Source organism: Juglans regia, chromosome 14, assembly GCF_001411555.2.
Source record: "Juglans regia cultivar Chandler chromosome 14, Walnut 2.0, whole genome shotgun sequence".
Taxonomy (NCBI): Eukaryota; Viridiplantae; Streptophyta; class Magnoliopsida; order Fagales; family Juglandaceae; genus Juglans; species Juglans regia.
The window spans coordinates 13,318,197-13,340,821 of record NC_049914.1 but is presented as its reverse complement, the minus strand read 5'-3'; the positions used below and the strand labels follow the sequence as shown (position 1 = coordinate 13,340,821).

At 38.8% G+C, this 22,625-nt stretch overlaps 1 protein-coding gene across 1 annotated transcript; it reads right to left on the bottom strand.

The window, feature by feature from the left end:
• Window positions 1-5,788: 5,788 nt before the first annotated feature.
• Window positions 5,789-9,332, bottom strand: LOC108990305. The gene is made up of 4 exons (XM_018964230.1): window positions 8,626-9,332; window positions 7,661-8,514; window positions 6,151-7,619; window positions 5,789-6,094 (listed from the first exon to the last, which is right to left on the bottom strand). Exons 1-4 carry the CDS (start codon window positions 9,330-9,332, stop codon window positions 5,789-5,791), a joined length of 3,336 nt encoding a protein of 1,111 aa, XP_018819775.1.
• Between the last annotated feature and the right edge of the window lie 13,293 nt (window positions 9,333-22,625).

Sequence of the window (22,625 nt, the reverse complement as noted above, 5' to 3'; positions counted from 1 at the left end):
AGAAGTGTCACTAAAGGATCTTGCTTATTAGGATTAATTTGCAGTTTTGTTATAGATTATTGCAAAAAAATAAAAATGGAGTTTGCATTTATTTTATTTTATTTTATTTATGTCTCTTTTCATTTTCAATTGATCTGTATTTTAGTACTTAATTTTTTTCTTGTTCTTTTCTTTTTAGCTAATATTTTAAAGGATACAGATTTTCAATAATCAGGTAATTATCTCCTCGCTCACTTCTATTGTTCTGAGTTCTCATGTTCCTACTATACTTTAGTTTTGCGCTTTGAATATATCAATTTGACCATATAATCTTCACATTGACGATAATGTTCAGTTTAGTTTGGGGGAGTTGTTCTATTTTAAGTCAGTATCAATTGTAGGTCATATTTCTTTTCTTTATTTTGTATATCATTATTTTCTCTGCAAATTAAAAATTAAAAATAAAATCCCTAGCACAAGTTTAAACACACATACCAACACGTGATTTGTCATTTTTGTCATTCTATTTAAACACACATATTTTCAAATCAATATGTGTGTTTGAATAGAAGGGCAAAAAAGATAAATCAAATCTTGGTATGTGGTGTAGAAAATGATAAATAGAATTTTTCTTAAAGAGTTTCACTGTTTACATGCTCATTTTATTACAGAAGCATGTAGCTACACATACATGGCCTCCTATTGATGGATAAATATGGTTAGAAAATCTTGAAGATAATAATTTGGAGACTGTTGACCTTTTGTGAGTTTTGAGTCTAATTTTTTTTTAGAGGGTTATCTTTCTTGTACTCTAAATATTTAATTCAAAGCGGAAAAAAATTGTTGTTTTACTCTTATTATTCCTTCTTTTGGCAAAATGCAAATAAATTCTTTTATGCAACATTTGAATCCCATAAAGTCGTGGAGCCTGAAGAATTATGGTAGTCTTTGAGAGATGAGATTAGGCCATTTTTGTTTATTTTGAACCTCAAATTTATTTTCTTGATACATTGCTGCTAGTCACCTTGTTGAACCTATTGATTAGCCATTCTTTCTTAAACAATTTTTTTTTTCCAAAGTCTTTGGAGAATAAACTTGTTCAATCTGCCTCGGTGTGGTGAAAGTGTGGGAATTGCAAAAGAAAAAAACAAAAAACAAAAAAAGGAAGAAATAGATGAAAAAGGCAAAATTAAAATCATGAAAAATAAATAAATTGTGCTTCATTGAAAATGTTGGAGAAATGCATGAAATGAAAATGCCAAAGAGAGTTGAAAGTCCGATTATTCTTTAAATGACTTTTTATTTTTACCATTACCAACATATTATATGTTTACTTTCTAATACCCTAGATTACGTACCAAAAACAACTCTCACATCGCCCACTTCTATTGTTCTATTTTAGGTTGAGGGAGTTTGATATTTTAAATTGAGGCCCCAAACTAGCCTAGGGTCACGGATTGAGACCCAAATCTAGTTTGGGACTTCAATTTTGAGACCCCAAAATAGATTAGGTTAGGGGTTTCAAATTGAACCCCTATCCTAATTTAGGGTTTCAATCCAAAACTTTAACCTTAATTAGGGTTTTGGATTGAAACCTTAATTACGTCAGCCTCTTTAATGTTTTGTACTGACCCGATTCAATATTTTTAAAGATAAATGATGGATAATTTTATTAGGCTCAATAATGAGTTAAAGCCCATAAAAGATTTTATCGAATAAGTTATATTCATTTGAACCTAGAGTTAAGGCTCCATTTTTTTTAAAAAAAAGTCCAAGCTTGTGAGTGTTTGACTCCAAACACTATTATTACCCTTTTGTTTTCCTTTTCATAATAAAACTCCTAGCTATCGAATTTCCTTCCATAGATTTCAACCATGCACAAAACTAGTTCCACTAATCCTAGGCACGTTTGTGATATGTCTCTCTTTCTCGCTAGGGTTTTCCATTGCTCAATATATAGAGGCTCACTACGTCCAGCCCGAGACCCTTTAGAAATAAAACTCAAGAAATCTCTCCTACACAGTGAAAGAAACCCCCATTCATAGCAAAGCCCCTCGATGCAGACAACACCACTGAGCCTTTCTCTTCATACCAGCCAACCTAGACCACTTACCTCGACAAAACCACCATACCCCGTATGCCACGAGCACACAGCCTCCCTCCACCGTAAACCACCAAAAATAACCTCACTTGTCGAGTTGCTCCACGTCATTTCGTCCACACACAGCAAACCTCATGATATCTCCATTGCCACAGCTAACCGCACCCCACAAGGTTGTCCTTGCTCCACCAGTCTGCACTAACGCTCGTTCCTCAGAATAACCACCATCGGCCAGCCATCGAAATTTCACTACAGGAGTACTCTATTTTGCACCACCGAAAATAGAGGATTTTCTCCCCACCGTGAGCCACAGCCTAGCCGCCCCACAGCACCAACTTCCTCCACGTTGTCACCACACTGCACAGAAAGTACCGCCAGGCACCTCAAGCCAGCCCAAGTTCGCGGCACCTCTCTCTCGGTGAGCCCACACCAAAAATCATCCTCCTCTCCTCATTAGTTCTCCATTTAATAGTTTCCCTCTCTCTCTCTCTCTAAACTCTCACTCTCACTTGGGTTACACCACCATTCCGAGGAGCCCAGTTGTGTCTCCAGTCACTCCTAGCCACTCAAAGTCGCCATCGCACTATACCTCTCTCTCAGTGAGCATCGCACACGCCCTCTACCGTAAGTTGTTTTTTTCCTTTTATGTCTCTTCTATCAGACTTTCCCAAAAGGACCCTCAAATAATTCTGTAATTACATGTATGCCCTTTTGACCCTTGTTGCGTAACCCCCTGAACCTCTAATTCCTTGCCATATTATTTAAATTATAATGGGCCCATTGGCCTTAAGCCCCTGCGACAGATTTCCGAATGAGTGAAACACGAATTTTAGGTAGGTTAGTTAGATTACAAAAATGCCCTTGCCTTTTTAGGATTTAACAGTTGAGAATAATTTCTCATTAGGAAGATTTTAGGTTTAGGAAATATAGGTTATTTTAGTAGTTTAGATTTTAAATAAAATCACATGTTTAATTATAAATTTATGCAAATTACGTGTCGAAAATAGTGGATTAGTGCTGCAAGGTAAATAGCATGATCATACCCTTACCCGTATGTATATTAAATGGCATAGTATGAAAATATTATGCATGTACACCCTCCATTGGAAGCCTCTTTTTACGTACCCAAGTCATGATAAAATTCTAAAAATTCATGATTTTGTGTGAAGGTTTATGCATTAAATTATTTATAAAAATTCACGATCTTATGAAAGGAGTTATGCATCGAAAGATTTATGAAAAAACATGATTGTATGTGAGAGTTATGAATTAAAATATTTATGAAAAGCTATGCATGATATTATGGAAAAATCATGATTTTATGATTCGTGAAGAAACATGTATCACGGCAATTTATGAAAAAATATGATTTCATTTGAAATCTATGATATGATGTGACAAATATGCAAGTATGATTATGATGAAGTATGAATGATAAGATATGCAATGGCCTTTGTTATCATATGAAGACGGTAGCGATGTTATGGGGATATTGCATTGTCAGGTCGTACATGCTGGTAGTGCACCCAGTATGTCTTCCTTATGTATAGATTTCACAACCCGCGACCACGGGCGGAATCAAAATCTACTTAGATTCGCTAACCCTAACTTACGGGGGTCAACAGTGGGTATCCGCGTATGATAAATGAAAAATAAGTTCATGTTTATGTTATTTACGTATGTATGTATTTATGAGTATGCATGTTTTTCAAGAAACCTTATGTTTATTATATTTATTGTATGATGTGCTGCTTATTGAGTATTCGACTCATTTTTGTATATTTTAGGTTTAGGAAATATAGGTTATTTAGTAGTTTAGATTTTAAATAAAATCACATGTTTAATTATAAATTTATGCAAATTACGTGTTTATTTTTATAGGCGACTGATTACGTGCTGAAAATAGTGTATTAGCGCTACAAGGTAAGTAGCATGATCAAACCCTTGCACGAATGTACGGTAAACGGCATGTCTTTTATAAAAATATTATGCATGTACGCTCTCCATTGGAAGCCCCCTTTTACGTACCCAAGTCATGACAAAACTCTGAAAATTCATGATTTTACGTGAAGGTTTATGCATTAAATTATTTATGAAAATTCATGATTTTATGAAAGGACTTATGCATCAAAAGATTTATGAAAAGACATGATTGTACGTGAGAGTTATGCATTAAAATATTTATGAAAAACCATGCATGATTTTATGTGAGGAAACATGTATCATGAAAATTTATGAAAGAATGCGATTTCGTTTCAAATCTATGATATGATACGACAAGTATGCATGCGAATTCTTTTGAAATTTATGATATGACAAGTATGTAAGCATGATTATGATGAAGTATGAATATTAAGATATGTAACAGTCTATGTTATGATATGAAGACGGTACTTATTTTATGGGCATATTGCATTGCCAGGTCGTACATACTAGTAGTGCACCCAGTATGTCTTTCTTATGTTTGGATTCCACAACCTGCAGTCACGAGCGGAATCATAATCTACTTAGATTCGCTAACCCTAACTCACGGGGGTCAACAGTGGGTATCGGCCTATGACAAGTGAAAGATAATTTAATGTTCATATTTATGTTATTTACGTATGTATTTCTGAGTATGCACATTTTTCAAGAAACCTTATGTTTATTATGTTTACTATATGATGTGCTGCTTGTTGAGTATTCGACTCATTTTAATATATTTTTTATTTTTAAACCACCCCGGGTGATGACTTTTATGAGGATGAGACTGTAGAACAGTACTTGACCCAAGGAGGCGTTGCAGACGCCTAGATAATTTATGTAATGTTCAGTTTATGATTTACAGTTTAAATAAATTATTTTGATAAGCACATGAGATTTTAGTATTTTTTTTTTTTAAATAAGTGCTTCCACAGACTTTACGTTGGAATCTAAGTATTTGATAAAGTTTGTTTTATTTATGGAATCTTTCGCATTTGGCGAGTCATTAAGTTTTTAAGAAGTAAAAGTTTTTTTCAAGTTTAGTAGCACACCAATTCCCCAAAAACTCAAAAAATGTCTTTACACGGGAGAGGGGTGTTATAGTTGGTATCAGAGACCAGGTCGAAAGATTCTGTAGACTTTTCAAAATAAAGAGAGACAAAATTTTTGGAAAGAAATTTTTTAAAAAGCATAGAATTTTTGAAAATAACAGGAAGGAAAAGAAAGTTTAGGCAAGTTTTGCCCATGCTAGTTTTCCTTAGAAATTTCATCTGCGTCCTCCTCCTCAACTCCTCCTAAATTTTATGAACCTCTCTTTCGCTCTGTAACCTTCCAAGTTGGGCAATTTTGGAAGAAGTGCAAGGGCGATTTTGGTCTATCTTTGTATAGTCCATATTTTATGGAATTTCCTTTTCTGGTAGGATCCTAGGGTTCCTGGAGGTTTTGGACGCTGGTGACGCCATTGTTGGTTCCCTCCTCGGAGGGGCCATCGTCAAAAGAGGCTGGGAAAAAAATCCTATGCTCAAGCCCTGATGCATTTTGCGGAGTCATCTTTCTGTTTGGCTATGCGGTACCCAGTTGAAGTGGATGGTCAACCAGGCTTTGTCTTTACAGAATCGGAAATGGCTAAGGTTGTTGATGAATTTAAGTTTGCCTTGATTCTAAAGTTTATGCGCGTACGGCCATCTATTGATGAGATCAAGAATGCTGTCATTAAATCTTGGGGTCTTCTGGATGTTTCGGTCGTTAGTTTTTTGGATGATCACCAGCTGCATAAAGGCCACCAAGAGCTTTAGGTAATAGGGGATCCAATACACCAGGTTTTGACAATTTTTTGGTAGCCACAATGGAGCCCTCATGGTCACGGGCCACCAAGCCAATCCGAATTTTGTTATGAGTAACACTCAATGTCGCATCCCAGTTAATTTTGTTGAAATTCACTGGTGGAGGAACCCATACAGAAAGATGGTCTTGTGATTGCTCAATCTCTCGCTTTGAACCAAACTGTACAGCCTTAAAATCTGTCAAATGAATGGCAGCTTGTCTTGCAACCTGCATGGGATGCATAAAAGAATTCTCAAAAACCATATTATTCCTTCTCAACCAACCTGCATGGGTTGCATAAAAGAATTCTCAAAAACCATATTATTCCTTCTCAACCAAATACCTCTAGCTGTCATAGAAAAAAGCTCCATCAAGGTCTGATCAATTGAAGAAAAAAACTGTTCCACCAAATCTTTAAAACAACCTACAGAGTTAGAGCATTTCTGAAGAACTTTAGGACCATGGCTCCAAACATCGATGGCTGATGAGCAGCTCCATAAAGCATGAGTGGCTGACTCCTCTTCTCTACAGCAAATGGGACACAGAGGGGAATCAACAATTTTTTTCTTATAAAGGTTTAGTCGAGTAGGAAGAGACTCAAGACAAGCTCTCCACATGAAAATTTTAGTAACATTTGGAATTTGTAACTTCCAAAAACCGGTCCAATCCTTAAAACGTTTAGCTCGATGAGAGGTCTGACCCTTGTGCAATTCCCTCAGCTCCTTCTGCTTGTGATATGCACTCTTCACTGTAAACTGCCCATCCTTTGTCCCCATCCAAATGAGTCTGTCCCTGGCCCTAGTAACACTTATGGGAATCTTATGAACAACTTCAGCAGCCTCATTCCCAAGAACAAATACTACCAAGCCTCGATTCCATTGTTTAGTCTCCTCATTGATTAGTTCAACAACTCGAGCTTCTGCATTCAAGACCTGGATAGGAGTTTGGACCATATAGCTTGAGGGTCGAGGCAGCCACCTACAATTCCAGATCTTAGTATCCTGACCATTACCTATCCTCCATATAGAACCCTTCTTAATAAGTTCTCTTGTAGCACAAAGACTTCTCCATATAAAAAATGGCTTAGCTCCCACTTTGGCCTGAAGAAAATCAGAGGTTGAAAAATACTTCACTTTAAGAACCTTGGCAGCTAGTGAGTCAGGAAATTGGATAAGTCTCCAACCTAGCTTTGCTAGCAAAGCCATATTGAAACTCTCAAAATCCCTAAAACCCAAACCACCTTCCCCCTTTTCTTTCCCCATTTGTCCCCAAGAAACCCAATGCACCTTCTTCTCATTATGCATATGGCCCCACCAAAACTGCTGCATTACTCTATTAATTTCGTGAAGCAAGGACTTGGGCAATTTGAAAACCCCCATGCAGTAAGTAGGCAGGGCTTGAAGGACAGCTTTCAATAAGATTTCCTTCCCTGCAAGTGAAAGGAACTTTGTTTTCCAATTATTAATCTTGTTTCTCATCCTGTCCAAGATTCCTTTAAAAGCAGCATGCCTTGATCTGCCTATGAGAACAGGTAAGCCAAGGTAAGTTTCATAGCAAGATGTGGATTGAGTTCCTGTAATGCCTAGGATATGATCTCTGGGTACTTGTCTTGTATTGGCATTGAAGAATATTGAAGTCTTGGACTTATTGAGTTGCTGTCCTGATGCATTTTCATAGAGGCCCAACAACCTGTTAATATACACTTCATAATCAGAGAGATCCACCTCGGATTGAAACCCATCCTCATCATAACCTTTTCCAAAAAAACCCATTCCACTCTGTCATATGCCTTACTCATGTCCAACTTTACAGCCATGTAGCCTTGTTGCCCTTTCCATTTAGTTGACATTGAGTGCAAAGCTTCAAAGGCAACAATTACATTGTCTAGAATCATTCTACCAGGAACAAAAGCACTCTGGGTGGGTGAAATGATCTGGGGAAGAATGCTTTTAAGTCTGTTGGACAGCACTTTTGATACAATCTTATAGAGCACATTGCAGAGAGAGATGGGTCTAAAATCCAGCACAGTTTGGGGACTTTTCAGTTTGGGGATTAAAACAATGAAAGTGTCATTGATGGACCCTAAATCCCCTCCATGGTTCAGGACCTCTAACACAGCCTTAGTGACATCACCTCCTACCACACCCCAATGAGATTGGTAGAATATAGCTGAAAAACCATCTGGGCCTGGAGAGCCCAGAGGGTTCATCTGGAACAATGCTTCATTGACTTCCTCAAGTGTGAAAGGGCTCGAGAGATTGTTGTTCATGGCCTCAGTTACACTAGGTTGAATATGACTCAGGCAAGCTTCAAGACCACAAGGATTGAAAGAAGAGAAAAGGGCCATATAATGCTGACAAAAAGCCTCAGCAATACCTTCCATATCATTGATTATTCTGCCATCATCAAGAACCAATTTACTAATCTCATTGGTCTTACTTCTTTGGTTAGCACACCTATGGAAAAACTTAGAATTCCTGTCTCCATCTCTCAACCAATTTTGTTTGGCCCTTTGCTGCCATTTGACATTTTCCTCTTCCAATAATCTGTCAATATCCTTCTGAAGGTTTTTGATTTCCTTATTATTAGAACCCTTGTTAGAGTTCTGCAGAGAAGATAGCTGGTTCAGCTTGGATTGAGTGGACTTCCTTTGTTTATGAAGAGACAATTTACTCCATGCAACTAGAGAATCTCTGCACTTACTGAGGTTTTTCTAAACTGAGCTCAAAGAAAAGCCCTGCTGAGAAGACTGGGCTGACCAACTTGAATGGATTAGGCTGCTACACTCCTCTTGTAAATTCCAGCTAGCTTCAAATCTGAAGAGCTTCTCCCTACCCCTTCCCTCATGATGCAAAACCCTTCCCACACTCTGTAGAGACATCAAAATAGGGCTATGGTCTAAAGTTTGGGCTACAAGGGCCTGAATACTGCAATGAACAAAAAATTCAGTCCCTAAGAGATTCCCAAAAACACGGTCAAGTCTCTCCTTGGTAAATTGAGCACCCTCTTTGTTATTACACCAGGTGAACTTAGGCCCAACAAAACCTAAATCACTTAAATTGCAAAAGTCCACCGTAGCTCTAAAAAGTTCCATTTGTTGGTAAGGTTGACAGGCGGCCCCATACTTCTCATGCTTATGTAAGATTTCATTAAAATCTCCAAAACAAAACCATGCCTGCTCAATCTTAGGTCTCATCATCCTCAATAACTTCCAACTATCTGGTCTGTTAGCTATAATTGGAGAGCCATAGAAACCAGAAAATAGCACCCCTTTTGCTGAGCTTTCATGTATCAAACTCATAGAAATATGGTGTTGAGAAAAGGACTCGAGTGTGGAATCAATAGTACTATTCCACAAGAAGGCAAGACCTCCACTAAAACCTTTACTATCAACTACAAAACTAGAGTCAAAATCCAGTTTATTCCTTACTTCTTCCACCCTTTTCCTACCACATTTTGTTTCCATTAAGAAAAAAAACTTGTGCCACTTAGTCTTCACTAACAAGTGAAGTTCTCTAACTGTACAGGGGTTCCCAAGCCCCCTACAGTTCCAACTAAGGCCTATCATTGTTGTTGGTGGAGTTGCAAGGCAGCATCCACCAACTCAGAATCAAAACTATTTGCATCATCACTAGTAACAACTCTTTTTTTCCTATCGGGTTCAACTACATCCACTTGAGTATTGGCCCCTCTTTTCCTTCTATCTCGAGTTGCCATCCCCAGACTAACTAACCCAATTTGATGCACCTCCCTAGCCCTTTTTTTCCATGTGGCCTTCTTCGCTTTGGGCCTTTCAGATACCCGCTCAGAGGAAGAAGGCCCATTTTGATTTTGGGATGACACCCTTAATGGAGAGGTGATATGATTGGAAGCACTTACCAAATCAGATTTAAGTGGCTCACGCCCCACTTTGAACTGAAAACCTTGCTCTGGAGCCACCTCAGATTCAAAAAAGGAAAGATCTGTTTGCATATCACAGGCTGAAAAAGCTCCCTCTAATTGCGCAGTCAAATCCTCCCCCTTTAGGAAACTACCATCCTTAGAGCAAGTGGATATTTCTTTTGACTTATGCAGCTCAGAATCTTCTTTAGTTGGGGGGTCCATGAATTGCTCGTGATCAGGCTCCTTTTTTGAATTAGGTTCCTCATGATGGGTCCCTCCATGGGCCTCAACTTGCTGCCGCCTTGGGTGGTGTTTATCCCCTGTTGCACCACCGTACTTTCTAACTTCGAAGACCTTTGAGTTGATTGGTTGAGCCCTCAGCCATGGACCAAACTGCATTGGTGTGGATTCTTCAACAAGATTAGCAACTCTCTGGGATTGACACACTTTTACTTCGTGAGATAAGATACCACAGTGAAAACAAAAGGACTGCAATCTTTCATACTTTATTGATACCCAAAACTTCTTGTTCTCCAACTGCAACCATTTTCCACGTAACAAAGGTTTGTTCAAATCCACTGCCACACGTACCCTCATGCACTTGCCCCATGCCATGCCATCAGAGTCTGAATCAACACGAATCACATGGCCAAATGATGCAGCAAACTTCTTACCAAATTATGCGTTCATAACAGCCAAAGGTAAACCATGCAGTTGAATCCAAAAAGGTTCAAACTGGAATTTCACCATGTTCAGTGGGATAGATTCATCAAGCTCTTGAAAGGAGACTAGATTCCTATCAAAGAACCATGGATGCCCACCAAGGACTCTGTCCTTATCTGCAAGGAACTAAAATTCAATTAAGAATCAATTATCACCCTAGTCCTTGAATTTCACCCATCCCTCCAATCTCCATATTTGTGACATGGTCACTCTAAAAGCTTCACTATTCAAACCCTTCTCAGTCATCACCCCCCCAACAATGCAAAATTTTTCACGTAAAACTTTCACTCCATCAGGAGGAACCAAGAAAACTGCATTTTCCTCCGTTAACAGTGTAAGGTTCTCCCATCTCCTTGCTAAATCCTCTTCCACCATTACTACGCACTCACAAAAAACCACTCTGATCTCTCACAAGAAGAGACTAATATCCTTACACAGGCAAGGATACTTAGACCACACTCATTCTCTAGAGAGAAAGAGAAGGCACTCCTAACTTGTCCCCGACCATCTGGGTAGTTATATATCTGAAAATTCATGGTTTTATGAAAGGAGTTATGCATCAAAAGATTTATGAAAATATATGATTGTATGTAAGAGTTATGCATTGAAATATTTGTTAAAACTCATGCATGATTTTATGTGAAGATTTATGCATCAAAATATTTATGAAAAATCATGATTTTATCTGAAGAAACATGTATCATGGAAATTTATGAAGGAATGTGATTTCATTTTAAATTTATGATATGACAAGTATCCAAGTATGATTATGATGAAATATGAATGATAAGATATGTAACGACCTATGTTATCATATGAAGATGGTACCTATGTTATGGACATATTGCATTGCCAAGTCATAAATGCTGGTAATGCACCCAGTACGTCTTCCTTATGTATGGATTGCATAACCTGCAGCCACAAACAAAATCAGAATCTACTTAGATTCACTAACCCTAACTCACGGGAGTCAACAGTGGGTATCGACCTATGACAAATGAAAGATAAGTTCATGTTCATGTTCATGTTATTTACGTATGTATTTATGAGTAAGCATGTTTTTCAAGAAATCTTATGTTTATTATGTTTACTATATGATGTGCTGCTTATTGAGTATTCGACTCATTTTTGTATATTTTAGGTTTAGGAAATATAGGTTATTTAGTAGTTTAGATTTTAAATAAAATCACATGTTTAATTATAAATTTATGCAAATTACGTGTTTACTTTTATAGGCGACTGATTACGTGCTGAAAATAGTGTATTAGCGCTACAAGGTAAGTAGCATGATCAAACCCTTGCATGTATGTACGGTAAACGGCATGTCTTTTATAAAAATATTATGCATGTACGCTCTCCATTGGAAGCCCCCTTTTACGTACCCAAGTCACGACAAAACTTTGAAAATTCATGATTTTACGTGAAGGTTTATGCATTAAATTATTTATGAAAATTCATGATTTTATGAAAGGACTTATGTATCAAAAGATTTATGAAAAGACATGATTGTATGTGAGAGTTATGCATTAAAATATTTATGAAAAACCATGCATGATTTTATGTGAAGATCTACGCATCAAAATATTTATGAAAAATCATGATTTTATGTGAGGAAACATGTATCATGAAAATTTATGAAAGAATGCGATTTTGCTTCAAATCTATGATATGATATGACAAGTATGCATGCGATTTCTTTTGAAATTTATGATATGACAAGTATGTAAGTATGATTATGATGAAGTATGAATGATAAGATATGTAACAGTCTATGTTATGATATGAAGACGGTACTTATGTTATGGGCATATTGCATTGCCAGGTCGTACATGCTAGTAGTGCACTCAATATGTCTTTCTTATGTTTGGATTCCACAACCGGCGGCCATGAGCGGAATCATAATCTACTTAGATTCGCTAACCCTAACTCGCGGGGGTCAACAGTGGGTATCAGCCTATGACAAGTGAAAAATAAGTTGATGTTCATATTTATATTATTTACGTATGTATTTCTGAGTATGCACATTTTTCAAGAAACCTTATGTTTATTATGTTTACTATATGATGTGCTGCTTGTTGAGTATTCGACTCATTTTTATATATTTTTTATTTTTAAACCACCCCAGGTGATGACTTTTATGAGGATGAGATTGTGGAATAGTACTTGACCCAAGGAGGCATGTCAGAGGCCTAGATAATTTATGTAATGTTCAGTTTATGATTTACAGTTTAAATAAATTATTTTGATAAGCAAATGAGATTTTAGTATTATTATTTTTTAAATAAGTGCTTCCACAGACTCTACGTTGGAATCTAAGTATTTAATAAAGTTTGTTTTATTTATGGAATCTTTCGCATTTTGCGAGTCATTAAGTTTTTAAGAAGTAAAAGTTTTTTTCAAGTTTTGTAGCACACTGATTCCCCAAAAACTCAAAAAATGTATTTACAGGGGAGAAGGGTGTTACAGTTGGTATCAGAAACCAGGTCGAAAGATTCTGTAGACTTTTCAACATAAAGAGAGGCAAACGTTGTGGAAAGAAATTTTTTAAAAAACATAGAATTTTTGAAAATAAAATAGGAAGGAAAAGAAAGTTTAGGCAAGTTTTGCCCATGCTAGTTTTCCTCATAAATTTCATCATTGTCCTCCTCAACTCCTCCTAAATTTTATATTTGCTCTGTAACCTTCCGAGTTGGGCGATTTTGAGCGTGATTTTGGAAGAAGTTCAAGGGTGATTTTGGTCCATTTTTTGATAGTCCGTATTTTATGGAATTTCATTTTCTGGTAGGATCCTAGGGTTCCTGGAGGTTTTGGACGCTGGTGGTGACCATGACGCCGTTGTTGTTTCCCTCCTCAGAGGAGCCATCGTCGAAAGAGGCTGGGAAAAAATCCTATGCTCAAGCCATGATGCATTCTACGGTGTCATCCTTTCGTTTGGCTATGCGGTACCCAGTTGAAGTGGATGGTGAACCAGGCTTTTTCTTTACAGAATCAGAAATGGCTAAGGTTGTTGATGAATTTAAGTTTGCCTTGATTCTAAAGTTTATGCGTGTACGGCCATCTATTGATGAGATCAAGAATGCTGTCATTAAATCTTAGGGTCTTTTGGATGTTTCAATCGTTATTTTTTTGGATGATCACCATGTCCTTCAGCACATAAAAAATGAACGTAATTTTGTGCATGTATGGGCAAGTGAAGGACATATGATCGCTAGTCATACTTTTCGGTTGTTCAGATGGACGAAAGATTTTGATATGGGGAAAGAATCATCTCTAGCTCCGCAATGGATATTCCTGCCTGGTTTGCTGATGCATCTGTATCAGAAAGATTGTTTACAAATCTTACCGACAAGGTTTGGCCATTATCTTGGTACGAATAATGCTACGTTGAATAAAACCAGGGCATCTAGTGCCCGAATCTGCGTGGAAGTTGATCTAGCGAAAGAACCCGTTCAAGGCTTTCCTATTGTTGTCTCGGCTAATTGGAAAATCTGGCAAGTGGCTAGGTATGAGAAACAGGGACTAGTGTGTAGGACTGGTTTGAAGGGGAAGGAGGGGGATCATGTTGTGGGGAAGAATATCCAAAAGGTGCTGACAGACAATAAGGTGGATAAGGGGAAGGGCAAAGTTGGTGTAGAATTGGCGCAGGATCCTAGCGTTTCTCTGAATGTAAGGGTGGTTGAGGCTGAACCGAATACGGCATTGTTAGTGAGCAAAGTTGGTGAAGAACTGGTGCAGGGGCCTAGTGTTTCTTCAAATGTAGGGGTGGTTGAGGCTGAACCGAACAAGGCTTTGTTAGTGAATGATTATGTGGCATAGGAGGAGGAGTGTGAGGAGATCGAATGTGAACCTAATCTAGCAAGCTTCTCATCTGATCATGTTCATAATTCAGCGGCTGTGGCAAGGGAGGAGGTGCAGGGGACGCAAGTTTCCAACGATGATGCGAGGGTGATTGACAAAGTTTTTATTTGCACAGAAATTGATAGTGGTCAGCGTGGTGCAGTGATAGAACTACTGGAGTGGGAGTGGGAGTGTGATTGTGGGATTGTTCCAAAAGTTAATTATGTTTCGAATGAGGAGGAAGGGCAGATTCCTAATTCTGCTAAAGAGAAGGCCTATGATTCCAAGCCTGAGAATCTTGCTAAGTTTGTTCAAGAGTACTTGCATACCACTGTGAGGAAGTCTCAGCGAGTTTCTACTCGCTCATCAAAACTGGATTTATGATTGGAAATTTATTGGTCTGGAATGTCAGAGGTATGAGGCATTCCAGGGACTGGTTAAAACAGCTAGTGCAGAAGAATAATGTTGCAGTTGTTGCTATCTTGGAACCATTTCAAGAGGCTACATAGATGACAAAATTGGCTCTTTTCTTGGGTTTCCCACATTTTTGTTGTAATGCTGGGGCTGATGGTAAGGTATGGGTGTTATGGAAGGAAGGTTATGACTTTGTATGCTTTAGTTTAACGGACCGGTCTCTAACTGGATGGTTAAGTGTGGAGAATTTTAAATTACTTGTTACCTTTGTCTATGCAAAATGTACTCGGTCGGATCGCAGAGGGCTTTGGCATGAACTCAATAATATTGTTTTGGAGATGCATCCATGGGTTGTGCTCTTGTGGTCTTGTATAGTTGCGTTCCCAAGGTCGATCCATGTCTTGGTGTAATGGGCCAGAGGGGCAATCTAGAAAGTGGGCTAGATTGGATAGGGCAGTGGTAAACATTGCTTTTGATAATATGTTTTGGTCGTCATATCTGGAGTATTTAGCTCAGAAAACATCAGACCATAGTCCTATTGTATTATTCTTTATGGTGCCACGAGTTTCATATGGCCCTTCACCTTTCAGGTTCCAGAGTATGTGGTGTTCACACGCTGGCTTTCTGCCGTATGAGAAAGAAGTTTGGAACCATCCATATTCTCGTTCTGGGCTATGTCATTTGGTTGCTAAATTGAAGAAGACCAATCAAGACACTAGAAGAGAAGTTAGATTTTCACGAAAATCAGCTTCAAGTTGAATACAACTTGGAAATTGAAGAGCAATTTTTGGTCTCTAAAGTGGAGCTTGTCGAATGGGAGAAAATGGAGGAAATTTGGTTAGCTCAAAATGCTAAGAAGAAATGGCTTCAGGAGGGAGACCAAAACACCAAGTTTTTTCATGCAACGGTTAATCAACAATGCAAAATATCGATGATCTCTAAGATGTAGCTGGTTGATGGTATTGTTCTGGACATGCCTGAAGCAGTTCATGGAGAGGCTATAGACTATTTCCATGAATTCCTTTCCACGGTGCCTATGGTTCAAGCAGCAAATTTTTCGGGTCTATTAACGCCAGAAATTATACAAGAGGAAAATGAGATTCCTTGTGCTGCCCCTATGGAAGAAGAAGTCAAATATGCCATGTTCGCTATCCCTCACCACGGTTTGCCTGGTCCAGATGGTTATGGATCAGAATTTTTTATCTCTTGCTGGGATATTGTGAAGGATGATGTAGTTGAGGCCGCGAGAGATTTTTTCAGTGGGGCGGCATTGCCAAGGTACTATTCGTCGTCATACATTGTGCTTATTCCCAAAGTTCCAAATCCAAATAGCTTTCATAAATTTAGACCGATTAGTCTTTGTTTTGTGGTTTATAAAAGGTTTACCAAGATTTTGGTGAAACGATTGACGCCGCTGTTACCAAGATTAATTTCATAGGAGCAGGGTGCATTTATCCCGAGGCGTAGTATTTTTGAAAATATCACCCATGCTTAGGAAATGGTGCACTCCATTCATAAGAAAGCTCAGGGGGTAATATTATTATGACGGTTGACATGGCTAAAGCTTATGATAGAGTCCACTGGGATTTTCTCTTAGATGTTCTAAAGGGATTTGGTTTTAATGATAAATTATGACGTATAATTGCGGAGTGTGTGAAGTCTCCTTGGTTTTCAATTATGATGAAAGGGACGTACAAAGGTTTTTTTAAACCATCTAGAGGGTTACATCAAGGTGACCCTCTTTCCCCTTACCTGTTTATTATTATGGAGGAAGTTCTATCTCGATTACTAAAGAGGAATTTTGAGGAAGGATGAATTGGCAAATTTTATCAACCAATGGGGACACCTTTGGTTTCTCATCTATTTTATGCGGATGATTTTCTTGTATTTGCTAAAGGAGATGCTCGGTCTGTTAAAAGATTAACTCAGACTTTTGAACATTATGAGAGCTGATCTGGCCAAAGTATTAATAAGAGGAAATCAACAATTTTTCTTTCTAAGCACATTAGACATGCAAGGTGTCGTGGTTTACAAAGAATTTCTGGGTTCACGAAAGGTATGTTTCCGACTAACTATCTGGGTGTTCCTTTGATTTTTGGTCGTTTAACGGCTAGGCATTTGGAGTCACTTGTTAATAAAATTTGAGATAAGGTGGCTGGTTGGAAGTATAAATTATTGTCTCAGGGTGGGCGGGTTATTCTGCTTAAACATGTTCTCTCATGCATGTCTACTCATCTCTTATCTGTTCTGAGTGTTCCCAAAGTGATTTTGAAGAGGATTAATTCAATTTTATCTTCCTTTTTTTGGGGAGAGGTAAATGTAAGTGCTAAAAAGAAGTGGTGTTCTTGGTCCAAATTGTGCAGACCGACGTTAAAGGGAGGCTTAGGTCTTCGAGATTTCTCAGAGCAACGCTCTCTTAACATGAAGTTTGCTTGGCATCTTATGGTGGTTGACAATCTATGTACTAGGTTTTTCAAGGCAAAATATGCTCGACATGGGCATTTATTTCTTGCCAAAAATAATACTTCTTGCTCTTGGTTCTAGAAGTCCATCATGTCAGTATTGCATGATGTATGTGAGCATATCCTCTTGAAAGTGAGAAGTGGACGAATTTCATTATGGTTTGACCGGTGGTTGGAGATTCGACCACTTTGCTTGAGGGTGCTAGACGTGACCAATCCATTAATTCAGCTTCGAGAGTGTTGGGCTGACAGGTCTTGGGACTTTGAGGTTTTGGAAAATTTGGTTGGTACTGCTCTCATGGGGGATATTGTTTCTTCGATTTCTGCTGGTAACGTAGGGGAAGATATCATTGTGTGGAAGCCTGCCTCAGATGGGAATTTTTCATCAGCTAGTGCTTGGGAGATCATTCGAGTTAAGTCGGTTGCACCACCAGAATTGCAGTGGTTTTAGCATAAAATTTTGCGGAAGAAAATCTCCTTGTGTATGTGTAAGGCACGTTTTCAGCGCTTACCAGTGGAAACTCGGGTGCAATCTTGTGGTATTTCCATGGCATCAAGATGTGACTATTGTGTTGCTAAAGAGGTAGTCTCTTGATCATGTTTTATGGTCAGGAGAAAGTGTGGCACAGTTATGGCAAAGGGCAGCTAGGGAGTTTGGAATTACGATACTGTCGTCGTGAACTTGGTGGGGATGTGTGACTCAATGGTTTGCTCTTACCAAGAAGAACTCTCAACTAGGTATGCTAACTGGTGTATTTCCTTGTCTTATCACTTGGAAGCTTTGGCAGAGACGTTGCGAAGCTAGGATGGAGGGTTGTGTGGAGTCTATTGAAGGTTCCTAGGTCTCGCTAAAAATGTGGCTGGACATACTGTCGAGTGACTATAAGAAAGTGCACTCCCTTTCGTTTTCGAATGAGAGGATTTTACAAGATTTAGGCCTACCCATGCAGCCCATCCAGGGTCATCGGGTGAAGTGTGTCTCATGGTGCAAGCCATCATCTAGTTATGTGAAACTCAATGTCGATGGAAGTTTTTGAGGAAATCCAGGGACTTGTGGTGGAGGAGGGGTGATTTGGGATAGTGGTGGCTCTGTTTTGGAGGGTTTCTTTGCTTATTTTGAGAACAGAACAAATAATGAGACTGAACTTAGAGCCTTCAAAGAGGGGGTGACTCTATGTAAATCTATGGGTCTTTGTTTTCTAGAAATTGAGTGTGACTCGCATTTAGTGGTGGACTGGGTTATTGCTGGGAGTTGTTTTGTCTGGTATCTTTGGGATTTTTGGGTAGAAGTTTTTCAGGCATTACTTTCTCGATTTGACATCAGTTTTGAGAAGCAAACCAAGCTGCAGATTTTTTGACACGTCAAGGCGAGGAAGGATTTACATGTCATTTCGAGGGGGAAGATTCTATGCCTTGGCATTTGAGGGGTATCGTCAGGTTAGATAAGCTGGGCTTACCTTACTTACGTTGGTTATAGGAGTTTCTTTTTGGATTTTATTGTTTTGTTTCTCTTTTTATCTTTCGGTTTTGCTTATAGGCATGTTTAGACTGGTTTTTGGTCTTTGGCATTAGCTTTCAGTTTGTTATCAATGTATTCCTCCTCCATAAGTAAGGCTTTTAATAAATTGGAAGGGGATCACTTATGGACAGGTGACTTTCGTCTCTTTAAAAAAAAAGAATAGGCAAGTTCTGCCCTGTAGTAAGTATGTTATAAATTTTTCTTTTAGAATGGCACCCCGTGGAAGAAAATCACGCGCACCCCACTCTGAGAACAATATTGTACAAGTAGATGGAGTCCCTATCACATGGAAGAGTTTTAAGAAGATATTTTTGGAGCGTTTCTTTCCTCAGACTCTACGTGAGTCTAGGGCATGTCAATTTGCAGATCTTACCCAGGGAACGATGACGGTAGACGAATACGCTTCCAAATTCATGGAACTATGCCATTTTGCCAGTTACTTAATTCCAGATGAGGAAAAGAAAGCTGAAAAATTCGAATGTGGTCTAGCTCGCAAGATTAGGGAGCGCGTATGCACTCTTAGGATTTGGAGTTTCACAGAGCTGATCTCCCGATCTAACATTGCTGAAGAAGATATTCTAGAAAGCATCGACTACAATAATCAAAGCAAGCGACAACAGTAGCAACAACTCCAACCAACATCACATAGGGATAAGAGGCCTTTTTAGGATAATGGACAACGGCCACGATAGGGTGAGACAGGATGGCTCCCCATGTGAGAAGTGTAGTAAGAGGCATGCAGGAAAATGTTTGATGGGGACCAGAACATGTTTCAAGTGTGGGAAGGAAGGACATCATACTCGAGACTGTCTTGGGAAGAACACAGTTACTACTCAAGCTACAAGAGATGGGCAAAGGAATATGGCTCCATCTCGAGTTTTCTCCCTGGCACAGTTATGTGAAACTGATGGCGCCCGTCAATGAGAACATAGGTAACTATTTTCTTCAACTAGAAATAGTGATTATTGATGGAATATTAGGTATGTAGGTTGTGGTATTGATGATGACTATTGGAAATATTTTATGTGCTATAGGTAACGAAATTCTATCCCAGCATAAATTATAGGAGTTAGGATCTGAGCTTTGGAGAGTCTTAAGTCACGATTTATTCGAGGTTACTATTGCATGTGGAGAGTTTTATTATTCTATGTGAAAATTTTAATTATATTTATGTGGAGTTAATATGATCGTCTAGTGAACTTATTATTTTAGACTTGTAATCGAATTCATTATCCAGGTTTACAATTTTAGGAAAATAAGTGAGATTTAAGATTAAATATTGAAGGACTAAAAGTCTAAAATAATAGGTTCGACTAAATGATCGAGGATTTAGAATAGAGACATTGAAAGAATGTGGTGAATAAATAAGTAGGTTGTTGAGGTTTAGTAAATTTTGAGGACGAAATTTTTATAAAAAGGAGAGATTGTAACGACCCGATTCAATATTTTTAGAGATAAATAATGGATAGATTTATTTGGTTCAATAAATAAGTTAAAGCCCATAAAAAGTTTATCGAATCCCATAAAAGAGTTTATCAAATAAGTTATATTCATCTTAACCAAGAGTTAAGGCACCATTATTTTTTAAAAAAAATTCCAAGCTCGCGAGTCTTAGACTCCAAACACTATTACCCTTCTGTTTTCCTTTTCATAATAAAACTCCTTTCCTTCCATAGATTTCAACCACGCACGAAACTAATTCCACTGATCCCATGCACGTACGTGATACGTCTCTCTTTTTCACTAGGCTTATCCTTTGGTATCTATATATAGAGGCTCACTATGACCAACCCGAGAGCCTTCAGAAATAAAACCCAAGAAATCTCTCCTGCACAGTGAAAGAAACCAATTCTGACAGCAAGCCACTCGTCGCAGACAACACCTCCGAGCTTTCTCTTCTTACCAGCCAACTCAGACCATTTACCTCGATTGAACCACCATACCCCGTAAGCTAGGAGCACACAGCCTCCCTCCACCGTAAACCACCGAAAATAACCTCACTCGCCGATTTAGTCCACGTCGTTTCCTCCACACACAGCAAACCTCAGGATATCTACACTGCCACAGCTAACCACACGCCGCAAGGTTTCCCTTGCATCACCTGTCTGCACTAACTCTCCTCCCTCAGAAAAACCATCGTCGGCCATCCACCAAAATTTCACTAAAGGAGTACTCTGTTTTGCACCATCGAAAACAGAGGATTTTCTCCCCACCGTGAGCCACAGCCCAGCCACCCCATGGCACCAACTCCTTTCACGTTGTCACAACACTGCACAGAAAGTGCCGCTGGGCACCTCAAGCTAGCCCAAGTCCGCCGCACCTCTCTCCTGGTAAGCCAACGCCGGAAATCATCCTCCTCTCCTCATTAGATCTCCGTTTAACAGTTTCTCTCTCTCTAAACACTCACTCTCTCTTGGGTTGCACCACCATTTCTAGGAGTCCAGTTGCGTCGCCAGTCACTCTCAGCCACCTAAAGCCGACGTCGCACTCAGCCTCTCTATCGGTGAGCATCGCACACGCCCTCTCCCATAAGTTTTTTCCTTTTATGTTTTACTTTTCCAAAAGGCCCCTAAAATATTGATGTAATTGCATGTATGCCCTTTTGACCCTTGTTGTGTAACCCCCTAAACCTCTAATACATTGCCATATTATTTAAATTATAATGGGCCCTTGGGCCTAACGCCCACGTGAGAGATTCCCGAATGCGTGAAATACGAATTTTAGGTAGGTTAGTTTTTTTTTTTTTTTTGAAAAACCTCTGTAAACTTTACTGATATAAACCAAGTCCCTCATTACAAGTTCTCTCTTTCTCAGTAATTTTCCTAATACAATTTGGTATCTCCTCTATCCAAACTATTTCTGTGTCTAAACGTAATGCTTCCTTTGCTAAAGTGTGTGTTGCTTCATTTGCATTTCTGTATACAAATTCAACACTCCACTCTTTCCATAAGCTAATTAAAACCTTGCTAGCTTCCACGATGCTCCCAAAAACAAACCTGTCTTCATCTTGATCATTAACTGCCTTGACTATCAGTTGGGCATCACCTTCAAAAATCACTATTTCCATGTTCAAGTCCCTTCCATTGCCTTCCATAATGCATAGCTTTCTGCAACTGCCGGTTGGACTACATTACTCTGTTGGCTCTGTTGGCCCTCAACTACAACCAATACTTCTCCTTCTTCATCTCTAATGATAACACCTATTCCCATCTTTCTTTCTTTTTGGTCCAAAGAAGCATCCCAATTGGCCTTAACATAACTCTCTCTTGGTTTCTTCCATACATGGTTCCTTAATTCTGCATTGTTTCCAACTCTGTCAATACTTTTCACCTGAGCTAAAAGAAACTCATCAAGGCCTTCTTTTGCAATCCTTATAACTTGACTTGGGCTTTTGAAAACTCCCTCAAAGATGAGTTCATTTCTCCTTTGCCAAATACCTCTCATGACAGAAGCTATCACTCCCAACTCAGCCTTACCCACCTTATCCGTCATCTTCTCCCACAAAGAAAGCAGATCATCTTCATGTGAACTCCACTTCTGTAATGTCTTGTTGAATTTTGCCCAGACATCACTAGCAGCTGGGCATTGCCAAACAACATGCATGACAGTCTCCTCCATCTCTTTACATATAGGATATATTGAATCCTCAACTATTTTCCTAAGCTTCAGATTCCTTCTTGTGGGTAATATTTCATTCCCTGCTTTCCACATGAATAGCTTAACCTTCCCTGGAACCTTTAGTTCCCACATTTCCTTCCAACTTCTATCCCCTCCTCTTCCCCTCGAAGGCTCACCTCTTTTTGCTCTTTTGCTGTCAAACTCCAGAATATAAGCACTCTTTACAGAAAACTGCCCTTTCTTATCATAGTTCCAAACCAGTTTATCTTCAACTTCCATTTTGCTTAGAGGGATGCTAGTGATT